Source organism: Ceratotherium simum, chromosome 6, assembly GCF_057802395.1.
Source record: "Ceratotherium simum simum isolate JZ-2026a chromosome 6, ASM5780239v1, whole genome shotgun sequence".
Classification (NCBI taxonomy): Eukaryota; Metazoa; Chordata; class Mammalia; order Perissodactyla; family Rhinocerotidae; genus Ceratotherium; species Ceratotherium simum.
Window position 1 is genome coordinate 59,249,688 of NC_141905.1, and position 27,085 is coordinate 59,276,772.

General features: G+C 51.2%; 1 protein-coding gene across 11 annotated transcripts; it reads right to left on the reverse strand.

Moving 5' to 3' along the window:
- Positions 1 to 51: 51 nt before the first annotated feature.
- On the reverse strand, positions 52 to 27,085 carry HPS1 (HPS1 biogenesis of lysosomal organelles complex 3 subunit 1). Of its 11 annotated transcripts, XM_087432413.1 has the most exons (21): positions 26,563 to 27,000; positions 25,345 to 25,459; positions 23,846 to 23,993; positions 23,314 to 23,430; positions 18,381 to 18,518; positions 18,021 to 18,163; positions 16,735 to 16,843; positions 14,190 to 14,350; positions 13,612 to 13,714; positions 12,791 to 12,889; positions 12,595 to 12,661; positions 10,232 to 10,287; positions 8,856 to 9,023; positions 8,585 to 8,764; positions 7,400 to 7,461; positions 6,786 to 6,920; positions 6,634 to 6,699; positions 5,362 to 5,506; positions 3,076 to 3,189; positions 1,342 to 1,424; positions 52 to 815 (listed from the first exon to the last, which is right to left on the reverse strand). In XM_087432413.1, exons 4-21 carry the CDS (start codon positions 23,428 to 23,430, stop codon positions 653 to 655), a joined length of 2,109 nt encoding a protein of 702 aa, XP_087288539.1. In that variant the 5' UTR covers positions 23,846 to 23,993; positions 25,345 to 25,459; positions 26,563 to 27,000; the 3' UTR covers positions 52 to 652. The 11 variants fall into 11 exon arrangements, with proteins under 11 accessions (XP_087288539.1, XP_004427989.1, XP_087288534.1 ...); XM_004427932.3 differs by lacking the exons at positions 23,846 to 23,993; positions 26,563 to 27,000 and adding an exon at positions 27,009 to 27,085; XM_087432408.1 differs by lacking the exon at positions 23,846 to 23,993 and having other exon boundaries at positions 26,798 to 27,000.

A 27,085-nucleotide genomic window follows, 5' to 3' on the forward strand; every position in this document is an offset into this window, starting at 1 on the left:
GGCTTATCGGCACCAAGAAAGGCCCAGGAGCCCAGACTTGCTGGGCGTGAATAACAATAAACGTAACCAGCATTTATTGAGCACCTGCGCATGTCTGGGGCCCTCACAACCATCCTGAGAGGTGGTGCTAAACGTGGGGAGACAGGTGAGAGTGTAGGAAACCTGCCCAGAGCCGCAGAGCTGGAATCACGCCCAGCCAGTGGAGCCCCTTTCATCTGGGAGGCAAATGGCTTCCCGAGGGAGGGAGTTCTTTCTCCACTCCGAGAACAGCAGGAAAGGAGGGTGTCTCCAGACACCCGCGGGCACTGGGGACTTCTTCCCTGTCTCCTGGGGATAAACGAAGAGGCAGTGTGAAACAGTGGCTGCCCTAGCTCCAACCTCACAGCCACTGCTGTTATAAGGAGACCAATGGAACCCCCTGGCCTCCCTCCTCCTCCAGAGGGAAGGAGTGGGGGTTTGTTCACAACCCCGTGGAGCCTGGTCTAGGTGGAATTTCTTTAAGAAACCCTGGGGCTGCCCTGGAACTCTGTGCCACCCTCGGGTGGCCTCCAGGACCAGGAGGAGGCTCTTGCCGTGAGGATGTTTGCAAGCGGGGTTGGGCCTGGAGAACCAGGACGCACAGGCAGACTGCACTGGGGCAGTCCGGGCTGGCCTAGAGCAGGGGGACGCGCGAGGCCTCCCACAGGCGCCGGGCCAGCTCGCCGGCCTGCTGCACCAGCACGTCCGTGGGGATGACCGACAGGTGGAGGGCTAGCAGCTCGTAACACTTGACAGCCTCAGCCGGGTGGCCCTTGCTGTAGTATCGCAGGAGCTTCCTGGGAGAGGAAAGGGAGGACAGGATTCAGGAGCGAGGCCCTGGCACTGCTCCCAAAGCCAGGGGCCTCTCCCGGCACCGTGCAGGGACTCAGTCACCACACTAGGACCCAGCATCCGGGCCAGCGAGGCCTTCTCTGCCTCTCGCTGACCTCACCTTACGAGGCTCAGCCCCAGGCTGCTACGGTCCATCCCTTTGGGTTCTCCAACCTGCATGGCGTCTATTGATGGCAGTGTCCTAGCTAAGGGATGCCACAGAGCCAGCAGGCAAGTTCTTCTGGAGACCCAGGGCAGAGGTTGGCAAATGCCGCTGAGTGTGCCAACCTAAGATGGGCAGAAACTCACATGTGCCCCCACTCTCTTCCTCTCACTGAACACTGAGCCAGACTGTGAGGAGCTTCTAATGAGGTTTCTCGCTTCTTGGGAGGCAATCCTGAAGGAGGAGCTGCTCCCCCATGAGGGAACAGGCACTTATCACTCAGCATCTGTGCACCCGCTGTTCCCGGCAGCCTCCCGAGTGGGCCTCACCTGTAGTAGTCTCCCCCCAGCATGCCGACGGGGGCCGAGTCATCGGACAGGACAGGCACCTCCATTATCTGCAGCTTGTACCCCTGAGGAAGAAGGAAAAGGGTCTGAATGGGGAGGTGGTGGAAAGAATGTGGGCTGAGTCAGACACAATAGCTGTCACCCGGCTCAGCCCTGCTTGGTATGTGCTGGGTCCCTGGGAAAACACATGGGCCTCTTTTTACCGTTTTCTCATCTGTGAAGTGGGAACAACAATAAGCTCCTGATGAACATCAGAAACAACGTATATAAAGCTCTAAGCACCGTGCCTGGTACGTGGCAGCTCTCATTCCCATCCATGAGTGGACCTGGGTATTGAGCGATGGGCATGTGCTCCGGAGGGTGACCAGAAAGGTGTCACAAAGAGCAAGGTGTCACCAAAAGGCCCACGTCTCTCCTTGAAAGCAGTGGGCACTCCGGGGAGGATAAGGAGGGAAGGGGAATCAAGATCCACTGGGCACCCACTGTGTGCCAGGCACAGTCATGTGCCCTCCAAATGCTCGTGTGGGACCCATGGGCCCACCCTGCAGGTAAGGAGGTGGACTCGGCAGTGTCAAGTGGCCGCCTACGACCCCACAGGTGCAGCCAGCCTTGACACCTGCACACCAGTCTCCCTCCCAACAGCTCTCCTTCAGCCTGTTACCCCGTGGGACCATCATGCACACAAAGCCATCTCTCTCCCTAGAAGCTAAGGGAAGGTCATCCACACAGCCTGGGAACTTCCGAGGAGGGCACAGAGCAAAGACGGGAGCCTGCAGGTCAGGAGAGCTGAGCCTGGGTTCTGGCTTCATTGTTTATGACGTCGGTGGCCCTGGCCACGGTGTTGGATCTGTAGGGCACCACTGTCTCCATCTGTAAAACGGGGCCAATGACACCTGGCCCAGCCACGGTGCGGGGCTGCGCGACGTGAGGCTGTGAGAGACCCCAACAACCACACTGCACTATGGAAAGGGGCGGGCCATCGCTCTCAGGGTGAGGGGAAGGAGGGCTCGTGCGGAGAACAGAGAGAGGGCAGGGCGTGAACAGGGAGGGGACAGAACAGCGACCAAAGGAATGTGAGGGGTGGAAGGAGTGGCCCTTAGAGACCTGGGACAATGATTAGAGGTGACAAGTGTGGAGAAAACAAAGAGAGAAACAGGAAAGGGAAGAGGAGAGACAGAGCGAGAGAGGGGCGGGGGAAGATGCAGACAAGGCCCCATGACCTGTGCTTACACCATAGTGACTGTAGGTTTGGGGAACAGGGCCAGGAGGCAAGAGACCCTAGCCACACTGTCAGCGTCACCTTGGGCAGGACAGGTAATTGCTGTGAGCCTCGGTTTATCCACCTCTACAATGGGACCACAGTGTGCCACACTTCCTAAATGGAGCTGATGATGGTGAAGCGCCACTGAGGAAGCACGGATCCGAGCAGCCTTTCTCACGTGGGGCAAGCGTCCATCTGCTCACATGTTACCTGGACGCTGCTCTGAACGATGGCATGAGCTTTTCAGACAGCTGGGTGGAGGGATCACAGAGCCTGCGTGCATATGGGACCTCTGAGTTCTGGTCCTGACCAGCTGTGCTTACCTGTCAGCTCCACCAGGGACGAGAAGAGATGAAGAGACAGACAGACTGAACACAATCCAGAAGAGAGGAGTCCAAGAGTCACAGGGAAGGAAAACATTTCAGGACTGTCCTGCCGGGGGCCTGGCCACCCACCATCTCGTTCTCGAACCACAGGAAGTAGGAGCAGTAGAAGTCGCCCTCCTGGAACAACAGCGTGGTGTAGCCCTTCTGCAGGTATCTGCGCGCCAGCCGGATCAGAGACCAGACCTGGGGAAGGAGGAGGAGCGCTCAGCACCGGCTGACGGCCACAGCCTGCGGGTGGACCCCCTCCCCACCGCAGGGGCAGAGCGCAGGCTCTCGCCTCAGAGGGACGGACAGCTGCCGGAGTATGAGCTCCTTGAAGGCCAAGGGCCCCTCCTGCGCGTCTTCCTCCTTAGTGCCCGCACGGCATCGGCTCAGTGCAGCAGCTGGGGATGGACTAGCCCCCACAGCTGCTGTGATGATCAAATATACGTGAAGATGCTCTATATAACTTCATCACGCACACAAGCCGTAAATTAGTAAACTCAGCATTCAGGCCAGAAAACAGTCAGTGACACTGTTAATTCACACGCTAGGAGAAGAAGGTGTGGCCACCTGGAAACCCTCCTGCAGTCCAGGGCCGGCCACTCAATGGCCCCTCCAGGGCTGGGAATCTGGCATGGGTTCCAGGGCTGGGAATCTGGCATGGGTTCCAGCCTGGGACAGTGCAGGTAGGGTGTGTGAACGAGTGGCGCACCTGATCCAGGGGGTCCTCTGCTCCAGGGCTGAAGTCCAAACTAGGGCTCACCAGGGAGTCTGAGGGAAACACAGTGACTGAGGGACAATGCCTTAGGACCCCTCTGGGACAATCTCTGGCCTAATTCTAGGACTCCCTGATGCTGCCTGTGAACTGCCCGGGGGAAGGCAGCAGGGAAGCTGGGCTCCCCCATCTCCCTGGGAAAAGGTCTGATGAGCGCTCTCACCAAAAAGCTTAGTGGAAAGCATACACGATTCACTCCAAACCTGACCACAACGTAATGTCTAATTAAATCTGCAAACAAATATGTGGATTTGCCATATTTTTCAGGAAAGCAATTTGAAAACATGTATCAATAACCTTAAATACATTCCTCCCATTTGACTTAGTAACTCCATTTCTGGGAATCCTTATTGAGAAAATAATCAGGATGAGGACAAAGATGGATGCACAAAGGTGTGTACTGCAGAATTATTTATAACAGTGAAAGCCTGGAAACAATCTAAATGCTCAACACTGGGGAAACGGCTAAGTAAATTACGTTACCTTCACATGATGGACTACTGTGGAGTTGTTAAAAATCATGTTTATAAAGAATTAATGACATGAGGAAATGCATCAGATATAAAGCAAAGTGAAATGTGGTGAACACAACTGCACACACAGAATGATCTCAACTACAACACACTGCACAGAACAACAATGAAGGAAATGTACTAAGAAACCCAACTATCTCCGGGAAGAGGATGAAGATGAAGATGCTGATGCTGATGATGGTACCAGTAAACACTCAACAAATTCTATCCAAATTTTGTGCCACATACAGAGCTAAATGTTTTAGATGCATCATCTCATGCGTTTGTAATCTTTGTGATAATTCTATGATGTCAATAGTATTACTATCCTCTTTTACAGATAAGGAAAGGGAAACTGAGACTAAGTAACACCCCAGGTCACAGAGCTGGTGAGGGGCAGAGCTGGGACTCCAACACAGGCCTCCTGTCACCCATCTTATATTCACTATTATGATATACTTTATTTGGACACACACAATATATACATATGTCGTGTACTATAGTATATTATACCATGGTACATAGTATTAATATCTATATAGTAGATAAATGTATATATACATATACTAGTTTGCCATGAAGCAGTTAAGGAGAATAAACGAACCCCCAGGGAATATTTCCTTAGTAGAAACCACCTAGTTTTAAATTCTTCTGATACTCAGATTGATTAACTTGTGTTTCTTCTTTCTGTTTTAGTTAATTCAACAAATACTTACTGGGCATTTATTTATGCCCAGCCTGGTGTCAGTTTCCGGCCATTCCCTCCTCTGACCTTGCTGCCCAGACTGCTCATCCAGGCATGTCAGAACACACCCAGGAAGAACCCCCCGACACTGACTGAGGACCACAAGGCCCGGGTGCTGACTGGACCCCTAGGGTGACGAAGATAAGCCACTATTCCTAGGAGCCTGCAGAGCTGGGCGTGGACGCTGACAGAAGAAGTCAGGAGAGGTTAAAGTGGGTGTGCTCAGAGCCTCATGCGAGCCCCACCCCAAGGGCAGGGGGCTAGCTGTTGCCTGGCAGGGGTCAGGCCAGCACGTCCTGTCTGATGGGCAGTGGAGAGAGCCCGGCCTGGGCAGCAGTTACCTTGGTTCTGATGAAGGCGGCCAGGGGCCCCTTGCCCAGCTCCGATGAAGTCCTTTCACTGCTGCTGAGGGAAGGGGCCACCATCTGCCCGGTCGTGCGGTCCACGTAGATGAAATGCACCAAGCCTGGGAAGTCCTCTAGGTACGTGAAGGTTGGAGTTAAGGTGCTCGGAAAACCAGGAACCCGGGAGGGCACTACTCTGTCCTGGACCTGGGCTTCCAGCAAGGCTAAGCCGTGGAGTCGGGAGGCCAGGCCGGCCAGGCCTGCCACCCCTGCCCCTCCTCACGGGTTTCCATCCCAGCAAACCCTCTAGTATCCCCTCTTCCCCAATCATTCTTTACCTCCAAACCCCTAACCCTGAGAAGTTCTAAGATGCGAGTACAATGGATCCTTGACACTAGTACATTTAACACGGGAAGTTCTGGACCCAACAGGAACATGGTATGTTCATATTTTATCATTTTCATGAGGGATGAGTTTAAATTATACACACGGTGAGGCTGGTGTGAGAGCAGAGCTACAGAGCTAATGAGGCAGCCTAGCTGACCACCCGGCCCACACAGCTCACCGTGATTTTGTTCAGCTCTACACTTCATCTCGAGAGGTTGGATGGTTCCCATTTAGCAGAGAGGGGAACAGACACCCATGGAAGGGCGGTGGCTGGTGGTTAACCAGGCCCTCTGTCATCCCTTTCACCTGTGTACTGAAGACAGCAGTCTCAGGAGACTGGAGGCCTGACCCTTTACAGATTTTAATATCAGAAAAACTGCTTTATAGAAAGTTCCAGGGAAAAATCAGTATTTGGTAAAACTAATGTTCCATAATAAAAGGACCACATAAGTCTTGGACATGGTTTTTTAAACAGGGATAAACAAAGTTACTGCAGGCCTTCTCAGATCCTTCACAGTCCACTGTGAAGTATAACCTCTGAGGAAGAGGACACAGCCTCTCAAACCTACCTGACCCAGGACACCCCCTCATGGAACACCTGTTACCACGGCTGGACAGCACCGACCTGAACCATCTTCAAGGCCTTAATGAAGTAACTGTGGGACAGCAGGGGTTTCTGAAATTTCAGCCTCGGAGCGTTTCTAAGAGAAGGCACCCTGGACACTATCTCCTATTATTTTTCTTCAGAGAAAAGCAGTTGAGGTGGTGGAACGCACGTTCTCCTTCCCCAAAGCCCGCAGTCCTTCAGAGTGAGCAGGTGGAGGAGACAGGCAGACACGAGGGGCTTTTCTGGGCCGGCTCGGGGCGAGGGCACCAGGATATGACACCATGGTGACGTTCCTCCTGCTCTTCACCAACAGAAAGTCCTTCCAGTCCATTAGCTTTTCTCTGCAGGGGAGGCAGGGGAGGCAGGGTGCGGTGAGGCGAGCCCCCTGCGCCCGCTCTGCCTACCGAGGGGCCACAGCTGCACTTACTGCATCAGCTTCTGGACCTGGTCCTGCAGGTGCTGGGGCAGCTGGGGGCCTCCCCGGCCTGGAGCCGTGCTCAGGAAGCTAAGACGGTAGATGGCACAGAGCTGCCGCTTCACCTTCCCGCACGCCTGCAGCAGCCTGGGCGCCAGGGGATGAGAACGTCACAGTGGGAAGGGCCCGGGGAGAATGAGTCGTCCCTTGTGGTCACCCTGCTCCTGACTGATGGCAGACACAGCTGATGAAGCACACCCTCGCCCTCAGTAAGCCGCGGGGCAGCGTCCTAGTTTCCCCCCAACATGATGCTCCATGCACACGGCTGCATGGTTTATTTTGCTGATAAATGAGGAGCAGTGACTTGCTCAGGGTCGCACCCAGTCAGTGGTGAAGCTAGGCCGGACACAGACCTTCTAACCCCCGTGTTGGGTCCTCACAGCTCTGCTCAACCTCTAGCCTCTCTGCTTCCCAGTGCCCCTCTGGCAGCCGCAGGCTGGACCCTGCTCTCCCAGGACCCCCTCTGCCCTCATAAGCACCTTCCTGAGCATTCTCCCCCTCTTGGCCTGGAGGAAACAGCCTCTCTGTCCAAATGACTTCCCCCATCCCCAGAGCCCACCACTCACTCCCAGGACGATGCAGGTTCACTCCTGGAGAAGGCCTTGGTCTTGAACTCCAGCCAGGTGCTCTGTAGAAGGACAGGTGACAGGTCACAATGATAGGTGATGATATTCCCACAGTGAGGTCGAGGGGAGACCCTTCCGAGTCGGGCTCTGAAAGGTCACCACACCTCCTGACAGCTTCAGTATTTAGGCTCAGCACACACCTGCCCTCGCACAGCCACAGGTAGGTCTCTGGCAGGTGCCCCCAGCTCTCTGCACCCCGCTACACGACATTCTGTTTACAGTACGCATTTATTTGAAAAGTAGCTTCTGTGTGTCATGTCCTGGGCTCACTGTCCAGCTGGCAGACAGGTAAACTAATGCTGTCAGAGTGACAGGGCAGGCTTCCAGGGCGGGGTGGACACGGGGCAGCGGGTGCTGAGGAGGAGCCCTGGGCCTCTCCTGACAGGGGAATCTGCATTCTAACATGGTGCATGTGGCCACGCCCGGAGGCACTGTCAGACACCAAGGAGCCTTCTGACTCCTGGAGCGGAGCACCGGGGTCTGTTTGGGTGCGGGCTTCAGTTGCTTGCTCTGCCTCCTCTAATCCTTCTGGCTCATTTTTAGACCAACACACACTCCAGCCACCATGAACCACAGTTTCTCAAGCAGACTCAAGTGCTGCCAGCTGCGTGAGCAGCCCCAGTGGCTTACCCAGGTGATCCGCCCCTCCCGAACTTCCTGCTAGGCTCCCGACCAGACTGTGCCATTTTTTACTTTTTATGCGTTGTCCCCCCCCTCCTGGCCTCATCGCCTAACCTGGGCTCTAAGCCCCCGGAGGTGGGAGTGGTCTCTGTGTCCTGCTCTTGTGTGACCTGCCTCACTGTGACGGGCGCCACAGGCAGACCGCTGGCCATCACTGAGTCATCGAGTCAGGCTTTGGCTCCAATGCTCACCAGCCCAGAAATCCTGGCCAAGTCACCATCTACCTAAGCCCAGTTTTCTCATCTAAAAAATGGGAATTATAATTCGTGTTCTACCAAACTCACATAAAAATGTTCTGAAAATGTCAAGTGCCGCTGTAAGTTTTTGTTCTCATTTGCTGACGGGGAAATGAGGATCACAAACCTGTGGCCCTCCCCGGGGTGTGGACAAAACAGGCCCAGCCTCCTCTCCCCGAGGCAGGTGTATCCGGGGTCCGGGTCTCACCTGAATCTCTTGCCCCCCACGATTCTTGACAAACTTGTCCATCCTCTGGCGCAGGTCCCCCATAAGGGGGTGGGACCGTAGGGTGCTCCCGGCCTCCTGCCCCTCCTTCAGCCTCTTCTCCAGCAGGGAAAACCCGTCCAGCAGCTGGTACAGGGCCAGGGCCAGGGGCGTGCTGGGGCTCTGAGGGAAGAAACGCAGGGCAGGGCGCATGTACAGCCGTGGGGAGGGCGTCCAGGCCGGAGGATCGCTGGGGTAGGTGGGGGCGCTCTACCTTGGTCAGGAGCACCATGTTGATGCCCGGCCACAGGGGCAGGCAGTACATGGTGTGGGGCACCATGGGGCAGTAGCTCTCTTTCACACTGGCATCCAGGAAAATCCTTCTGGGGCTGGAAGGTCCCGGGGAGCCAGGGAGCAGCGTCTGGAGGGTGTCCTCAGCCATCTGTGGAGGAGGATGAGCTGTCGGTGGAGGGGGCGGGGGAGCATCTGGATCCACCCGCGGCTGCCCATGCGCTGTCCTCCCTGTGCACCAGTTGGGGTAAACACCTGCAGCTCCAAGAAAGCCCAGTTCTTCCATCCCCGCACTCGGTGGAAACTGCCCTGGCAGCTCCAGGACTGCTGCCTGCTGTCTCGCACTCAGCTTCTCCCGGGCCCTTCTGCCTGGAGTCAGGACTGGACGCCAAGCAGGGACGGTAGGGGGTAAAGAAGGGACGGAGGAGGCAGGACAAACGTGGGGGGAATGAGGGAAGAGGCTCCCTCCCCACGCCTTCACTGGACGAAGGCGTTTAGATAACATTCTGTCATTTCACCACCCCCAGGACAGCCTGCCAGCCATTCCAATGGGGAAACTGAGGCATAAAATGACAAAATGAGCAAAACTCCAGCCGTATGGAGGGCTCTGAGTAAGCAAGCCTTTAGTGGGCAAAAGTAGAGAATTAAGGAAATCATTCCAGATGCCACAGAAACTTCTCTATAAGGATGTCACTGCAGTCTTATGATAACAGCAAAAAACCAGACACAATGGACTAGTTGTTCTGGGGACCTCCTCAATAAATAATAACATGGATGTGAGGGACTCTCGAACAGTCCTTAAATACCATACTGTTGAAGAGTGCCCAGTAAATGGGAAAACGATTAAAGAAAAACATATAATGAATCACCTTAGGATTCAAAGTTGGTAAAATAAAAAAAAATATGTGTAGTGTCTGTGTGTGTACATATATATAAAATCACAGGAAAGACCAGAAGGAAACACACAAATCTAATAGTAGTTAACATCTGGAGTGGGAGTGAGTGATTTTTATTCCTTTTCTATACTTTACTTTTGTATTTCCCAATTTTTCTACAATGAACATATTTACTTTCTCATTTAAAAAAACATTAAAAATTAAGTTGGAATCACTCCCAAGAACAGTGAGGAGGGTGAGGACTTCTCAGGAGCTGAGATCCCCCTTCACCCACCAACCCCACTGCTGGCCCCTGCCTCTGAGCTGAGCTCTGCCCCCTGCACTGACCAGCCCCGAGGCGGCAGGAGGAAGGCCAGGGCTGGTGCAGTCACCCTGGAGGAAAAACCCTGAGTCCCCAATGCTCACTGCAGCATCTCAGATCAGCCGGTGCCCCCACGGGACCCCTCCCCCAGGAGAAACTCACCTGGACCTGGGGAGTATCAGTGGGTGGGGTGCCCCCATCCAGCCAGACGGTGCTACCTGCAGGCCACAGGTAATAACATAACATGAATAACGGGAAAATGTAAACAGTGGCCAACAGCATGGCAGAGGGGACGCTCGTGCAGATGTGGCCCCGCCCCATCAGTAGCTCCCAGCCCCTGGCAGGGAGGGGCAGGGGCATGGTGGTGGGGGCTGCAGCAGCACTGCCCTTCCCATCCTATCCCAAGCCGGCAAGCGCAGGGTCAACTCTAGGGTACCCAGGCTAAAGCAGCCTGGGCCTGGGGAAGGGAAGCTCTCCCCAGAGCCAGTGGCTGGGAGCAGGCTCCTGAGGGTGTGCCTGGCAATGGTGGGGGGGCGTGTTCCTCTGCCCCCTTAATCCCCTCCTTGTTTCTGCCCTCTCCATTCCTTCAGGCCCCCTCTCTGGCTATAACAGGGCCTCTTCACTAGGAGGCGGCACACATGCTCTACCATTTCCCCCGCCACGGAGTCAATCAGGAAACTTTCACTGAGCACCTACTCTGTGCTGGGAATTGAGCTAGACTTCCTTTCCTAGGACAGCTCACAAAAACCTACTGAACCGCTCCATATTTGACATATGATGTTTGTAACAATAGTGTTCTCTCTTATAGTTCACTGCAAATAACTATCATTTATAATCATGTTTCTCTGGGGAAGCCTGTTCCTGCGTTTCAAACACCTGATTTACAAATGGATGACTGCAACTTAAGCTATTTGTAAGCTGTGAGTTCCATGCACTGTGGGATGGCATTACTCACAGCTCTGAGGCATAAAAAACTAACCACTGGGAGAAAGGGGCCAGGAGAAGGATCATGATGAATGAGGGAAGGGAGCAGTAAGAAGAAAAAGGAGCTTCCCAGAGCGGTGCTTCTCTACGTGTGCTGGGCTCACGGAGAGCTCAGAGAACCCGAGGACAGCTATGCACCGCGGCCCCAGAGAAACAGGCAAGCGCACGTGAGCTGGGGCATGATCTCAGGGGGCCCAGGCTCCTTGCAGCCCATCTGAGGACCTAAAGTTAAAACATCTAACCCAGTGGTTTTCAGCAACTACTCGTGCAGTGGCTGCAGGAGACCTTTTAAAAATCCTGATGTCCAGGCCACACCCCAGACCAATTAAGTCAGAATCTCCAGCACAGGCCCAGCTTCAGTTTTTAAAGACCACCCCCATCCCCTGTCGAGCCAGCCCTCATGGTTAAAGTTCCATGCACTCCGCTTCAGCGGCCTGGGTTCGGTTCCCCGGCATGGAACCATACCACTTGTCTGTCAGTAGCCATGCTGTGGCGGCAGCTCACATAGAAGAACTAGAAGGACTTCCAACTAGAATATACAACTACGTACTGGGGCTTTGAGGAGGGGGAAAAAAAAAAAAAGCGGAAGATTGGCAACAGATGTTAGCTCAGTGTGACTCCTTCCCAGCAAAAAAAAAAAAAAGACCCCCAGTGAGCCCACTGTGCAGCCAGGGCTGAGAACCACTGCCCTAACCTAAATCTGTGCAGAGCAGTGGTTCCCATTCTGATGCTCACTGGCTTCACTGGGGAAATTTCTACAAGTATTCACACCTGGGCCCCAGCCCTTGGCCTATGTATAGCTTAATTGGTCTGGCTAAAGCCACCCAGATGATTCTAACACGCAGCCACGGTCGAGACCACTGGTTTAAGGACGCCACACAGTAAATCCCTTTCAAAACTCAGTCCCTGAGAAGTGTCTCCTCCGGAAACGCTGGCCCCCTTTCTTCTATCAGTGACGTGACCACACCATCCTTCGTTTTCCCCAAGAACTTCAGGAATAAGTGTGATGCTCATTCATAGTGACTACAATAGTCTGGATTTTGGCTTATCTATTTCTCTAAGCAATGCTGTCTTTTTTGTTTTGTTAATAACATTTTGAATATTTCTAGTTTCTTTTTACTGTTTACCCACATACTTTGGAAAAACAGATAAGGTATAAACTACAGAGACTGAATATCTATATTCTGAATCATTGTACTGAAATCAAATGATTACTAATTTTAATTACTCGATTACTTAGGTATAAAAAAAGAGAAGGCAGAGAACACACATAGGAGAGAGGAATTTTTACATGAAATCAACTTGTCATAAAAAGTTTTAGGAATCATTTGAGTGGCCTTAACGGTCCTTGAATTCAAGCCGGAGCTGGCAGGGTAGACGGGGGGAGCTGCAGACAGCATCCCGTGCTCTAGGAATCTGGGTGTCTGTGCCTGGGCGCTTACAAGATGTGGAGGTCCACGGAGCCCTAAGACAGAGAGTCCCGGGGCTGCCAACTGGCATCTGCCTCCTCCCCCTCCTGCTCCTCTCCTCCCAGGTCTCACCTGAACTCTGCTCCCCAGGAGAAGGAGCCGGTGTGAAGTACTCCTCAGGGAGGGAGCTGTCTGTCTCCTGGGAGGGAGAGAGGGCACCTTAGGCTGAGGGCTCCGAGAGGCTTGCCCAGCAGGCTCATTTTGGCCCCCACTCTCCCGGGAGAGGCAGACCCTCCCCGCTCCCCTCCACGTGGTGCACAGCACATACAGTCCCTGCAGAACTCCTCCTGGTCCGGCCTGTAGAGCGAGGGCTCCAGGCCTGCTGCACGGGAATGTTCTGGCTGCTCCGGCCCCTCCATGGGGAAGGCTGCGATAGGCGCAGGAGAAGCTGGTTAGAGCATGTCTGACCAGCTCTTCCCCACTGGTCCTCCAACCCCCAGCACTTCACAGCACAGCCCTCAGAGCAGAGGGCCACGCAGGGCCCTGTACCCCACTGCACCTTGCTGTGCCCCCCTCCACTGCGCAGCCCTGGGTATGTGTCCCCACTTTCCAGAGATATTTCAATTCTGGCTGGTCTAGTCTTTTTCCAGAACCACCAAAATTTCAGAAAATTCCAACTGGCATCCAAACCAGGACTACCACCACCACCACTGATGAGGATGAGGATCACAATGGTAATGGTGGCGGCTGGCACACAGGGAGCGTTCACTACACACCAGGCAGGGCTGGGCTGGGCTCTAGGTGAACTGTCTCCTTCATTCCTCACAATCACCCTGAGAGGAAGATGCCATCACTGTTCCACTGCATAGACGAGGGAACTGAGGCTCAGACGGGGCAAGTACTTGCCCAGCTCACATAGCTAAGTGGTAAAGTTGGGACTGACTCCAAAAATCTGCACTTTTAACCCACTGAACAACATGCATTCTAGAATTCCCCTTACATCCTGAAAGCAGCAGGAAAAAAGTCATGCCCAACCACACTGTGACTTGGAAACCATGGCCTCCCATGCAGCCTGCCCCGCACCCTCCAGACCGGTTTTCTGAGCCGTCTCCCTGATGGCCACCCGCTGCCCAGAGAGCTGCCCCGGACCTGAGTGTCATCATCCTCCGCTGTGCTCTCGCTGGGGTAGAGGTCCTGAACCAGGAGAATGAGGGCGAGGAGGTCGGCTGGGCGCAGGGAGCTGGCGCCATGGCTACAGAGCAGAACAGACAGCCAGTCAGCACGTGCCCGGTGTCCCCAGCGCCCTGCAGGTGGCAGTGGATGGGGGCAGGTGGGTGAAGGGAGACTGCAGCACGGTCCCTGGCCTCAAGGAGTTTATGGATGTGTCAACTGACTTCATCCCTTTTGGAGAAAGGCAAGGTATAAATAAAATTAACTCATCAATTTTTAAAATAAAACTTGGTTGTGTTAAAATAAAACAATTACCAATGGGAAACCAGCAGGGACGAGTGTCAGCATATCAGGAAGTCCTAAATTCAGTCTCTGAGACAGTGTTCCAGGAAGAATAATTCAGAGAAGGGAGTGAGCCGAGAGGGGCTGAAGAACTGAAGAATCGGAGAAGGCCTCTTGGCAGAGATGGGTCTTGAAGGTTTTCTTGGCCAGGGAGGAGGTGCTTCTCAGAGGGAGGGGGTGAGAAGGGGCGAGGGAGAGCCGGGGCCTTGGCTCACCTGGAGTAGAAGGCCAGCAGCTTGGAGTGCACGAGCAGGAGGGCGTGCAGGGCCTCCTCGCTGGCCCGCTCGCGGCTGCAGTTCACGGCCTGGATGACGTCCTGCTCCAGCGCCTCGATGCACAGCTCACAGAGCTGGGGGTGAATCAGCCGCTCCACGGCCTGGCCACAGGCAGGCAGAGAGAGGAAGCCACGTCACCCACCACCATCTCCTGCTCCAGGCCCTGGCCGGTGGGTACATTCACTCAGTCCACACTGAGCACGTACTACGTGCCAGACACTCGGGAACAGGGAGACTCAGACCCGTACAGTCCCTGCCTTCCTGGGCCTAACAGTCTGGTCACTAGACTCTAGTGGATGAGACAGATAATATGCAAGGAAGCAGACTAAGTAAGTGCCGACTGTAGTAAGTGCTAAGTAGGAAATACATAATACTGAACTAGAGAAAAATAGCAGAGACCTACTTGGGTACGGTGCTCAAAGAAAATGTCCCTGAGGAGGTGACCTTTAAACTGATATCTAAGGAACAAGAAAGCCTGCCAGAGAAAGAGGGAGGGGAGAAGTCTGCAAACCGAGGAAAGAGCATATGCAAAGGCCCTGAGGTGGGGAGAGAGTTTGGAGCAATGCTGTCCAAGTGAATATAAGGCAAGCCCTATGTGTAATTTAAAATTTCCTACTAACTACATTAAAAAAGAAACAAGTGAAAATTTTAATAGTTTACCCAACCTATCTAAAACATTGGCCTTTCCACATGCAATATAAAAGCACTGCTAATGGGATGTCTGACATTCTTTTTTTGTACTAAGTCATCAAAATCCAGTATATATTTTACAAGCACAGCGTAACTCAATTTGGACTAACTACATTTCAAATGTTCAACAGCAACATGTAGCTAATGACTACCATACTGCACAGAACTAAATGCCGGGTCCTCCTGAAATGGAGAGAAGTCCCAGGTGGCCAGTGCATAGTGAGTGAGGACAAGAGAGGCTTGAGATGAGGCTGGGCAAGACAGGCAGCAGCAGATCATACAGAGCCCAGCAGGCTAGAGAAGGAGTTTGGATTTTATCTTAACTGCATTAGATCACCTCCTACAAGAAGCCTTTCCTGATGCCTCAGAAAGAGCTGACCACACCGTCCTTTGTGCCTCCGTGGATTTTTTTTTTTTTTTTTTTTTTTTTATGAGGAGATCAGCCCTGTGCTAACATCCGCCAATCCTCCTCTTTTTTTGCTGAGGAAGACGGCCCTGGGCTAACATCTGTGCCCATCTTCCTCCACTTTATATGGGACGCCGCCACAGCATGGCTTGCCAAGCAGTGCGTCGGTGCGCGCCCGGGATCCGAACCAGCAAACCCCGGGCCGCCGCAGCGGAGCGCGCGCACTTAACCGCTTGCGCAACCGGGCCGGCCCCCTGTGCCTCCATGGATTTTGATGGGAAACCTAATATGGCAGCATCCAGGATACTTTACTGTATTTTTTAGTAGATATGTACGGCTGATTTGCCTCAAGGGCAGAGACTTTGTCTTTACTCATCTCTGTATTCCCAGGGCCTGGCGAACCTCTCAGCATATAGTAGGTACTACAGGCTTATTAGAAGAGTGAGAAGGAGTGTGAAAATGAATTCCTTCAGATCTATTTTCCAGTTCACTAATTCTCTTTCAAGCTATGTCTCATCTACTACTCAACCCATCCCTCGAGGTTTTCATTTTAACGATTATGTTTTCATTCCTAAAATATCTATATGGGTTCTTTTCTCGCTTTCACGTCTTTAAATATTTCATAGTTATTCTATACTCTATACCCAATAATTGCCATATATCAAGCTCCTTGGGAATCTAAATCTGTTGGTGATCGATTCCCCCGACTCTCACTCGCGGTAGCTTATTTTCTTGTGTATCTGATCTTTATTTGTGACCTCCTAATTGTTTGCTCTTAATCTGCACTAGCATAACCTGTATCATCAGGGAACTTGTTAGAAATGTGAATTCTAGAGCCACCCCCCCCAACAAAATGAGAAACTGCGGGTGAAGCCCAGCAACTTGTGTTTAACAAGCTTTCCAGATGATTCTGATGCACACTGGAGTGTGAGAACCACTGATCCAGAGAGAATCTGTGTTCGTCTATACAGGGAGCCAAAGAGCACCACTGCCAACAGCCAGCTGAACTCCTCGGGCTGTGCTTCACGCGGAGGCTAGGAGTTCAGGCTCAGCCCCCATCTCGCTGCCAGCCTACGGCACGGTCTTCTGGCCATGGTGTTGGTATCATGATTTGCACTCAGCCAGTCCTGCCTTCAGGGTTGCTTATTTTTCACTGCTTTACACTCTAGTTTCAGCTCAATATAATTTCCAGGGGGGCAGGGCAGAGTTGAGGGGGCTATCTTCAGAGATTTCCATAATTTCTGGCCAGAAAGAGCAACTCCCTAAATGCATGACTTTCAGGGTCTGCCTCTGCCCTCACTCATCAGGGTCAAAACACAGGCTTAAAGCTGCACGACCCCTCTGATCCGACACCTCCACGGTCCGAGGACCCCCGCACCCAGTAGTCACCTCCACAGCAAAGCACTGCTCCTGCTCCCGTAGGCGGCCGTAGGTCCCCAGCAGGCTCTGGAAGTGCTCCCACACCTGGATGCGCTGCTCCAGTTCTGGGGGCCGCAGCCTAGGGGCAGAGCCAGAGAGAGTGCGAGACATCATGAAAAAGCCAGTTGTCCCCAACTTCAACCAAAGGAGCACAGTCCCAGTTCACTGTCAGAGCCAAGTGAGCCCAGGGGACATGACCAAACAACTGGGGGAGCCCACAAGCACAGCGGGGCCGAGCTCGGGCAGCCATGGAGTGGAGCGGGACGGGCACAGAGCCAGGATTCAGGCCCCCGAGCAAACCGCTCCTCTCTCAGTGTCTCTCACACAGAGACGAAGCCAGCGAGAGTCACCCAGGAAGGCGCCTGAGTCTCCTATACTCTCCCTTCTCCCACAGGCTACTGAAAACAGAAAACCTTGGGGATTTTAATCAGGGCCATATGAAGGGTTGTACCATCTCGAATGCTGACGAGACCTGAATCTGTAAACGTGGTCTGTGCAACAGGCACTCACTGCCTGCAGCATTTGTCGCTGACCCTGTGGCCTGCCTGGGCCCAGAGGACTCATGAAATGACGTGTGCTCTTTGATGAGTGCCTTCATAGGGGTACTGCTCACATCTCTACAACTCAAATGAGCCACAGTTTCAAACTCTGTAACTTCCCAATCCATATTTAAGAATCACCAGTGATCCCACCATGAACCTCTCTTCTGGGTCCACATTTCAACCAGGCTCCTTTTCTGGGGTCCTCCCCACATCACTGTATACTCTGAACCACCATTCTCCTTTGCCGGGGTCTTTACTGGGGGCCCAGAGATGATGGGTTTAGGGTCTGACTCCCCACAAAATGTTCACAAAATTGTATGTGTGTGCATGGGATGCTTTCTTTTGCACAAGAGTCTAAAGCTTTGAGAAGCCAGAGAGGACCAGCTCAGACCAGGTTTGTGATGACCAATGTTGGGGAGTAGAAAGGGCACCGGCCTGGGAGTCCTGAGCTCTGATTTCTAGGCTGGGTGCTGCCACCAACCAGCTGGATGGCCCTGGGCACGTTAAGTTGTTTGCCCTCGTTCCCTCATCTGTAAAACGAGAGGGTTGGATCAGATGATCTCCAAGCTTCCTTTGAGCTCTGCTTCTCAGACCCTGGGAGCCAGGCAGGGGCAGAGTGTGGACAGGCAGCTTCACAGAGGCTGTGCACACACTGCCTAGCCTCACGATGGTGCTTAGCAAAGGACACAGAGGGGACCAGCCAAGAGGACTCACTCCTTTCGGATGAGCTGGCCGTCCACGGTAACCAGCCCGAAGTGCACCTCGAACAGGTACTTGAGCACGCACAGCTTCCGCCGCAGGTCCCCCTCGCCCTCTGTGTGGTCTCCATTGACGGCAACGAACAGGCACTCTCCGAACTGTAGGCACAGTGGGCTGATGTCAGCCAGCCCCGAGGAACTCCCCTCACCTGCCCGGATCCCTGGGGACTGTGAGGGGAGGCTTGGGTCCCCGGGGGTTTTGTTAAGATGCAGTTTCTGCCTTCTAAAGGAGTCTAAAGCTCCAGATAAGGGAGAGGCAAGTGGACGCCCATGGAGCTGAGGGAAGAAGAACTCGGGCCCCAGGCTGCACACTCACCAGGTGAAGGACATACAGGTAGTTGCCGTTCTCCGTCGAGAAGCAGGTGTATGTGTCTGAGAGCTTCTCCAGCATCGTCATGGAGGAGATGATGACCGGGGCTAGGAGGGTGCTGAGCTGGTCCTCCAGGGCGGGAAGCTGAAGGAGGGGAAGAAAACAACACTCTTTAGAGTGCCAGATACCAGGACAAAGGCATGGACACGATCCAGGCCTTGCCATCAAGGGTCTCTATAGTTTTAGACCCACCTGGGAGGGTATCACTGTCCTGACAGGGAGGGGGCCAAAAAGAGATGGCCTCCAACACCTTGGGTGGTTTTAGGAAGGCTGGGAAGAGTCAGCCAGCTGACTGTGCTGTTCAGGCTCTGAATCTAGAAGGAAACGTTAAGGAATGAGGCCGCATCTCCACAGCACAACATCTGGGGCATTTAATGGAGAACCGGCCAACTCGAAGGAAGTCTGCGACATGAACCAAAGTCCACGCTCTTTGTTGCAGTAAGTCTACTTTGGGGAACATATCCTAAGGAAGATAATCAGAAACAGGGGCCAGGATACACGCACAAACTTGTTCCCTATCGCATAATTTATAGTGGCAAAACAACTGGAAAATATGCAAGTGCCCAGGGTAACAGTTAAATAAATAACAGTACATCTAAATGATGGAACAGGGCCGGCCCTGTGGCTTGGGGGTTAAGTGCGCGCGCTGCAATGCTGGTGGCCCAGGTTCGGATCCCGGGTGCGCATCGAGGCACCACTTCTCCATCCATCCTGAGGCCGAGTCCCACATACAGCAACTAGAAGGATGTGCAGCTATGACATACAACTATCTGCTGGGGCTTTGGGGGGAAAAAATAAAATAAATAAAATCTTTAAATGATGGAACAATATACAGTCACTTAAAATACTGGAGTCTTGCAACGACATGGAAAATTCCTCTGATACAATGTTATGTTAAAAAATTGGTTGTAAATGCTCTGTATTTTAAAATGCATAGAAAAAACAAAGTAATGAAAAAATATTAAAAAAACCAACATTGTTAAATTTATTATTTCTGGATAGAGGGATTATGAGTGATTTTCCCCCTACTTTTTGTATGTTTCTGTAATTTCTCTATTTCCTTAACAAGCATGCATTTACTTTTATAAGCTCTTCCCCCATCCATTCTCTCTGCCCTCCAAAATAAGGAACAAAACAAATGAAACCAAAAAGAAACCAGACAGATTTGTTGCAAATCTGTGAATAAATATGGGATAAAGCCAGGGGACAGCCACAACTCAAATTCTCATATTGGAAGGAAAAGGAAGGAGGCAAACAGCTGACCTTCCCCGGCTGATGTCAGGAACCTTGACAGAAAAAGGGAGAAAGCAGATCCTGACTCTGAGCTGGTGAAATCTGCAAGGAGCTGAGAAGGACCTTGCCTTGAAAAGAAAAACGGGCAACCGGCCAGTGGCAATGTGCAGCATTTAAAATATGAGTGGGACACAGCATCGTGGAGCATATTTTCTCCCAACATTCAGGAACCAAGGTCTGTGTCCAACTGCTGCAGAGTCTGTCAGTTGAGCTTGAACAATGGTTCTGTCTCATCATTCAGGTCCCAGCTCAGATGGCTCCTTCCCTGACCACCCTCAGGCCACCCTGTCCCAGTCACTCCCCATCCCATAACCTGCTGAACTTCTTCAGACCAGTTATCACTCCCTGAACCCACTGTATTTGCCATCGGGTTCATTGTATGTCATCCCTCTTCAGCCTCTAGGTTCCCCGAGAGCAGGGTCTTGTTGCTAGGTTCACTGCTTTACCCCCAGAGGCCAGCAAACAGTAGGTTCTCAATTAACATGTGTTGAATGAATACCCCTCCACATAGGCAAACACTTGTTGAATTATTTGCATACCGCAATTTTCTTGAACTGTCATGAATAAATTATATTAAACATCATTAACAAGCAGTTAAGTGCGCATGCTCTGCTGCGGTGGCCCGGGGTTCGCTAGTTTGGATCCCGGGCGTGCACCAACGCACCACTTGTCAAGCCATGCTGTGGTGGCCTCCCATATAAAGCAGAGGAAGATGGGCACAGATGTTAGCCCAGGGCCAGTCTTCCTCTGCAAAAAAAAGAGGAGGATTGGCAGATGTTAGCTCAGGGCCGATCTTCCTCACCAAAAAAAAAAAAAAAATCTAGATTGTGTACAGCAACTCACTTTAAAAGTAGTAAGTGTACAGCAATTCACTTTAAAAGCAGTAACTTTTTCCATACGTAGAGCAAGATTTTTTGGGGGGGAGATGAAAATATTTGGTGTAGGCAGAGTGCAAAGGGACATTCTCATATAGTACTTGGAGGAATTACAAAGTGGTACAATACCTTTGAATGGCATTTGACTAGATGTTTCTATTTTTAGGAATTTATCCTAAAGAAATAATGTGATGTGGGATAAAATTCAAGCACAAATGTTCCCTACGGCAATAGTTATAGCAAACTAGAAGCAATATACATGTCTAGTATTGGAGAAATGGTTAAACAAATGATGATACATTTATTCATATACTGGAATATAATGTTTCCATTAAGATTTATGCTTTTGAGAATATTTAACAAAATGGAATAATGCTTTTGATATAATTGCAAATGAACAAAAACAGGAAATCAAACTGTGAATGTGGTATGATCCCAACTATATATAAAAGATGAAGACCCAAAGAAAATATATTCAACAGCTAATAGCTCTGGGTAATAGAATTATGGGTCACTTAAAAACTACTTTTCTGTATTTCCAAATTTCCTACAATTAATTCACATTATTTATTGGATCAGGAAAAACATAAGTGTTGTATACTTAGGGAATAAAACTTTAAAGACTTTTTTTCTTTACACTAGTCATTTAGAAACTGAAAAATCAGGAGTTTGTTAGTTTATTCCTTTACCGGGTTTTTAACCAAGAGGAAGAGAAACACCATCAAATAGCTGGTTGAAATAATAGCTTAAGAACTGAAATACTTAAAAATTCTTAACTTAAAAATTACATGTATTGACTGCTCAAAAATAAAAGAACCTAACAGATAGGTCTGGTTTTCAGTTGAAGCAAAACCACTTAAATGTCCACAATCTCTGATATCTTGTTTTATTCCTAAAAAATGTAACAAGAGTATCAGTGATGTTGAGATGGATTAACTTGCCAAAGGGGAGCTGGTTCAGCTGATGCTTGAGCCGTTAGAGCAGGAGGGACACTGAGGGGCAGCAGTATACGCTGCTGAAGAAATACAGGAGCTCTCTCTACTGTGTCTCCAATAAAGATTTTTTTAAACCCAAAATTAATCTGGAAAAATTTTCAAAATAAATTACTCCTTTAAAATGTAGAGAGGAAATAGTATAAGTGAAAATGACAACTATCTCTGCGTTGTAACATTAGAGTGTTAAACTGGATGTCCATATGCAAAAAACAAAATTAACTTTAATCCATACCTCACACTATACACAAAAATTCAAAATGGATCACTAGACCTAATATAAAACCTAAAACTATAAAACTTCCAGAAGAAAATACAGGAAAACTCTTGGGTTGGACAAAGACTTCTTAGATATGACACCAAAAGCATGATACATAAAAGCAAAAAAATGGATAAAGTGGAGTTATCAAAACTAAAAACTTCTGCTCTTTAAAAGACACTGTTAAGTGGATGCAAAGATATGACACAGACTGGAAGAAAATATCTGCAAAATGTATATCTACTAAAGGACTGATATAAAAAACATGTAACAAACTCTCAAAACTCAGTAAGAATAATAAGAAAAAAATCAACCCAATAAAAAATAGGCAAAAGATTTGAACAGACACTTCATTAGATATAAGGATGGCAAATAAGCACATGAAAAGATGCTCAAAATCATTAATCATTAAGGAAATGAAATTAAAACACAATGGGATTCTAGTAGACACCTATAAGAATGGCTACAATTAAAAAGAGTGACTGTAGCAAGTGTTAGCGAGGATACGGAGGAACCAGAATTCTCATACGCTACTAGTGGAATATAAAATGACACAACCTCTTTGGAAAAGTTTGGCTGTTTCTTAAAAAGTTTGACACACACCTACATGATCCAGCCTTTCTATCCTAGGTATTTCCCCAGGAAAAGTGAAAGCCAATGTCCAGACAAAGACCTCCACATGAATGTTCACAGATGCTTTATTTGTAAGAGTAAAAACTGGAAACAACCCAGCTGTTGCTGCCATCAACAGGTAAACGGATGAACAAACGGTGGCGTATTAATACAACAGACCGTGGCTCACGCTACCACATGGATGAATCTCAAAATCATCACACTGAGTGAGAGAAGCCAGACCAAAACCAAACCCAAACAAACCTGAATATATATTGTATGATTTCATTTATATAAGAGTCTATAAATTCAAACTCATGTATTGTGATGGAAAGCAGATCAGTGGTTGCCCTTGTGAGGGGAGGTGAAGGAGGGATCATAAACTTTTGGGATGGTGGATATGTTCATTTTATTGACTGTGATGAAATCGCAGGTATATATGCATATTAAAGCCTATCAAATTGTACACTTTGAGTATGTTCATTTTATAGCATGTCAATTATACCTTAATATAGCTGTTAAAAAAATTAATGAGTTAAGCTTATGCTAAATTTTTTAGGTAAAGAAACTAATGACACTAAGTTTCTCTGACGTGTGATTAAAATTCTACCTCCTCCCACCCTCATTTAGCCCAGTGAGCCCTGGGGGAGGGGGTCATTGTACTCAAGAGCATCAGGAGGCCGACTTCTGAGGATGCATGGCCGGGTGTGAGGGACACTGGACCACACACACCACCCTGTTGATTCCTCGGGCTGGGCCAGGAGGGGGTGAACAGGTTCTCCTGCCTCCGGGCCTGCTGGTAGTTCTGTGCTATTCCTTCCCCTCCATCCCTCCTACCCTGCACTCACCTCTTCTCCCTCATTCTCTGACTGCCCAAACTTCAGCCGCAGACTCTCCTCAAACTCTTTGTCCGTCCAGTAGAAGAGGACCTCCGCACCCTCCGTGGCCACCAAGACGCACTTCATCTGCAGGGAGAAGGAAGGTCAAGGTCACCTCCCAGCCCCCACATCCAAAAGCTCAATCTGAGTGACACAGAGGATCATAATCCCAGCAAACATCCACCGAGCCCTCACTGTGAGCCACGTGCCACCACAAAGCCTACCCGGTGCTATTTCATCACAACCTCACAACAACTTGGTAAAGCAGGAATCTCCAGTTACTCCCATTTCACAGGAGAGGACACGGGCACAGCGAGAAGTGTCAGAGCTGGAATCCAAACCCAGGCCTGGCTAATGCCAAGCTGGGGCTCTTTCCTCTGTGTTATCCGGCCTCTCTCACCATAGCATCAGACCCACCACAGGGCCTAAAAGAACCAAACTAAGGAAGGGCCCAGCTCTTAATCTGGACACGGAGTAAACTGCACGAGGGAGCCATGCTCACGGCAGACAGTCAGTGCCTGGTCCGCAAGGGAGGCCGGCTAGTGCACCTCCCTCTGGGCAGTCCAGAGATGCGTTTTTCTTCAAGTCAAAAGCAGCTCCAACAGCAACTAGAAGGATGTGCAGCTATGACCTACAACTATCTGCTGGGGCTTTGGGGGAAAAAATAAATAAATAAAATTAAAAAAAAAAAAAAGCAGCTCCAGAAGATGAGCCTCAAAGCCCATGAGGAATGGAGTCAGCATTACAGGAATTTCATTCACAAGTTCCTCCTGCTCTGGGTGGAAACATAGGCTGCCTGACCTTGTCCACGATTCTTTCTCATACCTGCTTAGCTGCTGTGCTCCTCAGACACATCCACCAGGGTCTGGCCCTTCTGAACATCCTGCCCCACCACCCACGCACATACCCTCTGTGCCACCCATTTTGATGCTTGATTATGTGAAATGTGTTTTATTACTCACCAACTGGTAGATTCTTAATCCAGAGCTTCCCACACTACGCCCTGGCCCCTGGGGTGTAGCAGGACAGTGATCCTCTCAACGCTTGGGGCAGCCTGACCAAGTCTGGTGAGGCCAGAGCTCTCACGCCAGCTGCTTACAGCTGAGAGAACCCTTGGCAGGGGCTTCAGATCCTCTCGTGTACCTCAGTATGCCACACAGACACGATCACGTTGTGCGTGTGCTAAGACATGACAGTGATTAGGAAGCTCTGCCCTAACTCTTCCATGAGCAGATGTCTGGTCTCCTCAACAGGATCACAGCATCTGGAGGTCCTGGACTCATGACACTCTTCAGGATCCCCGATGAGACCAGCTTAGTGGTACTTACTGAATTCCTCTCAAATCTCCCTTTGGTTTATCAACTCTAACTCAGAGCACCTGGCCTCAAAGTGTTTCCAGTGCAGTGAAAAACAAAGCATGTAGCCTATTCCCATGGAATTGCTAAACACTAAGGCAGAGACTGCGACAGCAACGGATGTGAAGAAAAGGCTGCTGGATGAGGGCAGGTGGGCCTGGAAGAGGCTGCTCTGGGGCTCCCAGGTGAGTATGACAAAGTTGGGGGCTCGAGGGGCCAGCCTGATGGGAAGGGAGTGTGTGGGCTGGGGAACAGTGGACTATGGAATGGAGGCTGTGATCGACAGCAGGGAGCCCCTGTAGGCTGGGAAGGGTGTGGGAAGTGACGTGCTGGTCACAGATGGGTGAGATGAAGGTTATGCAGGCCAGTCGTCCTGGTGTGGGGTAATGAGGATCCACTCTTTGGTGGAGGCCAGGAGAGGAAGGGGCCTATTCAAGGAAGGTAGCTTAGAGACTTAGCAGGCCTCGATGACCGCCTGGATACAAGGGAGGAAGGAGAGAACAGGCAAGGTGACATCAGGATGCAGAGCTGAGGCAGGGGGCTGGGGATGAGAGAGCACTGCAGAGCCCCGGAGAGCTCAGTCCACTGCCTGCCTCACTCTGTCCACCTCCCAGAGACACAGAGTGGGTCAGGCAGGATCATCTACCTTGGCAAGGAGCACAGCAGAGCTTCTGGACAGCCAGAGGTTCCGAAAGGGCTTTGGTAGACAGACTCAGTGACCAGCTCATGAGAGCAGCATAGCATCTCCAGTCCTGCAAACGCTTAAAACAGAGAGGTCATGAGGGCAAGCAGAGGCTCTCATTCCAACTGCTGTCCATTCCTCCAAGTGGAGAAGCTGGTGAACAACTGAGTGGTCAAAGTGGTCTCTGGCCCTTAGGCAGTCTGCTGAGAACATACTCCCCATGGCCAGGTGTCCCAGTGCCTGGTATCCCACCACCCCCACCCTCCCACATTCAAGAACACGAACCTGGCCAGCACAGTCGTTTGGACATAGCAGGCGCCCACAAACATGAATTCCCACCTACTCTGTTTCCCTCCAAGCCCTCTCATTTCACTCTAGGTCACTCAGAGTCATGGTGTGGTCAGCAAACCTGCCCTGAGCAACCCCAGGGAGCTTGCTATGAGGGACTGCCGACAGACAGCACAGCACACCCAGGCCGACAGGGAAGCAGTGGCAGGAGGAGAGAGGAGGTATCCTGGAACCACACAACGAAAGTAAACCAACACAAAAGATGTCGGACACCTGGTTCTAGTTTTGGCTTCGACAAGTCACTTTAACCTCTCTGAGCCTCAGACTCAGGCAGTGAAACGATTCAACCCCTGCTCCACCTCCCTACAGGGTTATGGAGAGAGTCACGGAGTAACCAGGTGGGACAGCCTTTAGCAAACTCGGCTTTCTTACACACAGGTGGGGGGGTCGTTATTATTTCCCAGCTTCCCTTCAGTCAAATAACAGGATGAACTAAACCTGTTCCAGAATCATTCACATTTTGATGATAAAAGGCAGGAACAATAAAAAGCTTTAGCTTAATTAGGAAACCAAACATCGTAAGCAAATAAGGCAAGAAAGCGCTGTTAAGGACTCAGCATCTTTTGCAACGTATCTGAGACTGGGTACATCACCGGCCTTAAAGCCATATTCCCAGAGACATGGGAATGCTTTTTAATGTACATTAGGTTCTACGTTTTTTATTCCAAAAGGCTGTTGGAAAGAGAACCTCACCGGTGTCATTTTGTGATTTCCGTCTTCTCCCTATCCTGCTCTAAAGAGGGAACACAGGACTCACTGGAGGTCCAGATTGCGCTGGGCCAACCTGGGGAAACTCGCAGCGCCCATTTTCACCATCTGGACCCGGGCCCTCACCTCCCTCCCCAGCAAACTGCCCCTACTGCCGCCGTTCCTGCGTCCCCGCAGCTCCGTCTTGGGGCCGCTCCCTGGAAGCCTCGGCCTTGCCCCCGCTGGGCTGGAGGACCCGGGGGTGAGAATCCGCAGGCTCGAGTTAGCAGTTCGCCGCCGCGGGGCTCCCTGCCTGTTTGCTCCGCACTCTACAGTTTACGCAGCAGTTTCACCGCCAAATCCCCCGGAACCTCACAGCTACCCTGGGAAGAAGGCCCGCCTTGTGGCACCGGCCCCACGTCGTAGCTGCAGAAACTTTGGCTCCGAGAGGTGAAGCGACCGGCCCAAGGCCGGTGTGAGGCTGGGGCTGGGGCCCGCTCCCCTACTTCCAGGAGGGCCGCGCGGGGTCCCGGAGGAAGCCCACGGAGGGGCAGTCGAGGGTAGCTCTTCCACCGTCCGGGAGGCCCACGTACCGATCACAGCCAAACAGCACCCAGCAGGCGTGCCAAGGGCCCGCGGGCGCGCTTCCGGGTGGAGTCACACGACCGCC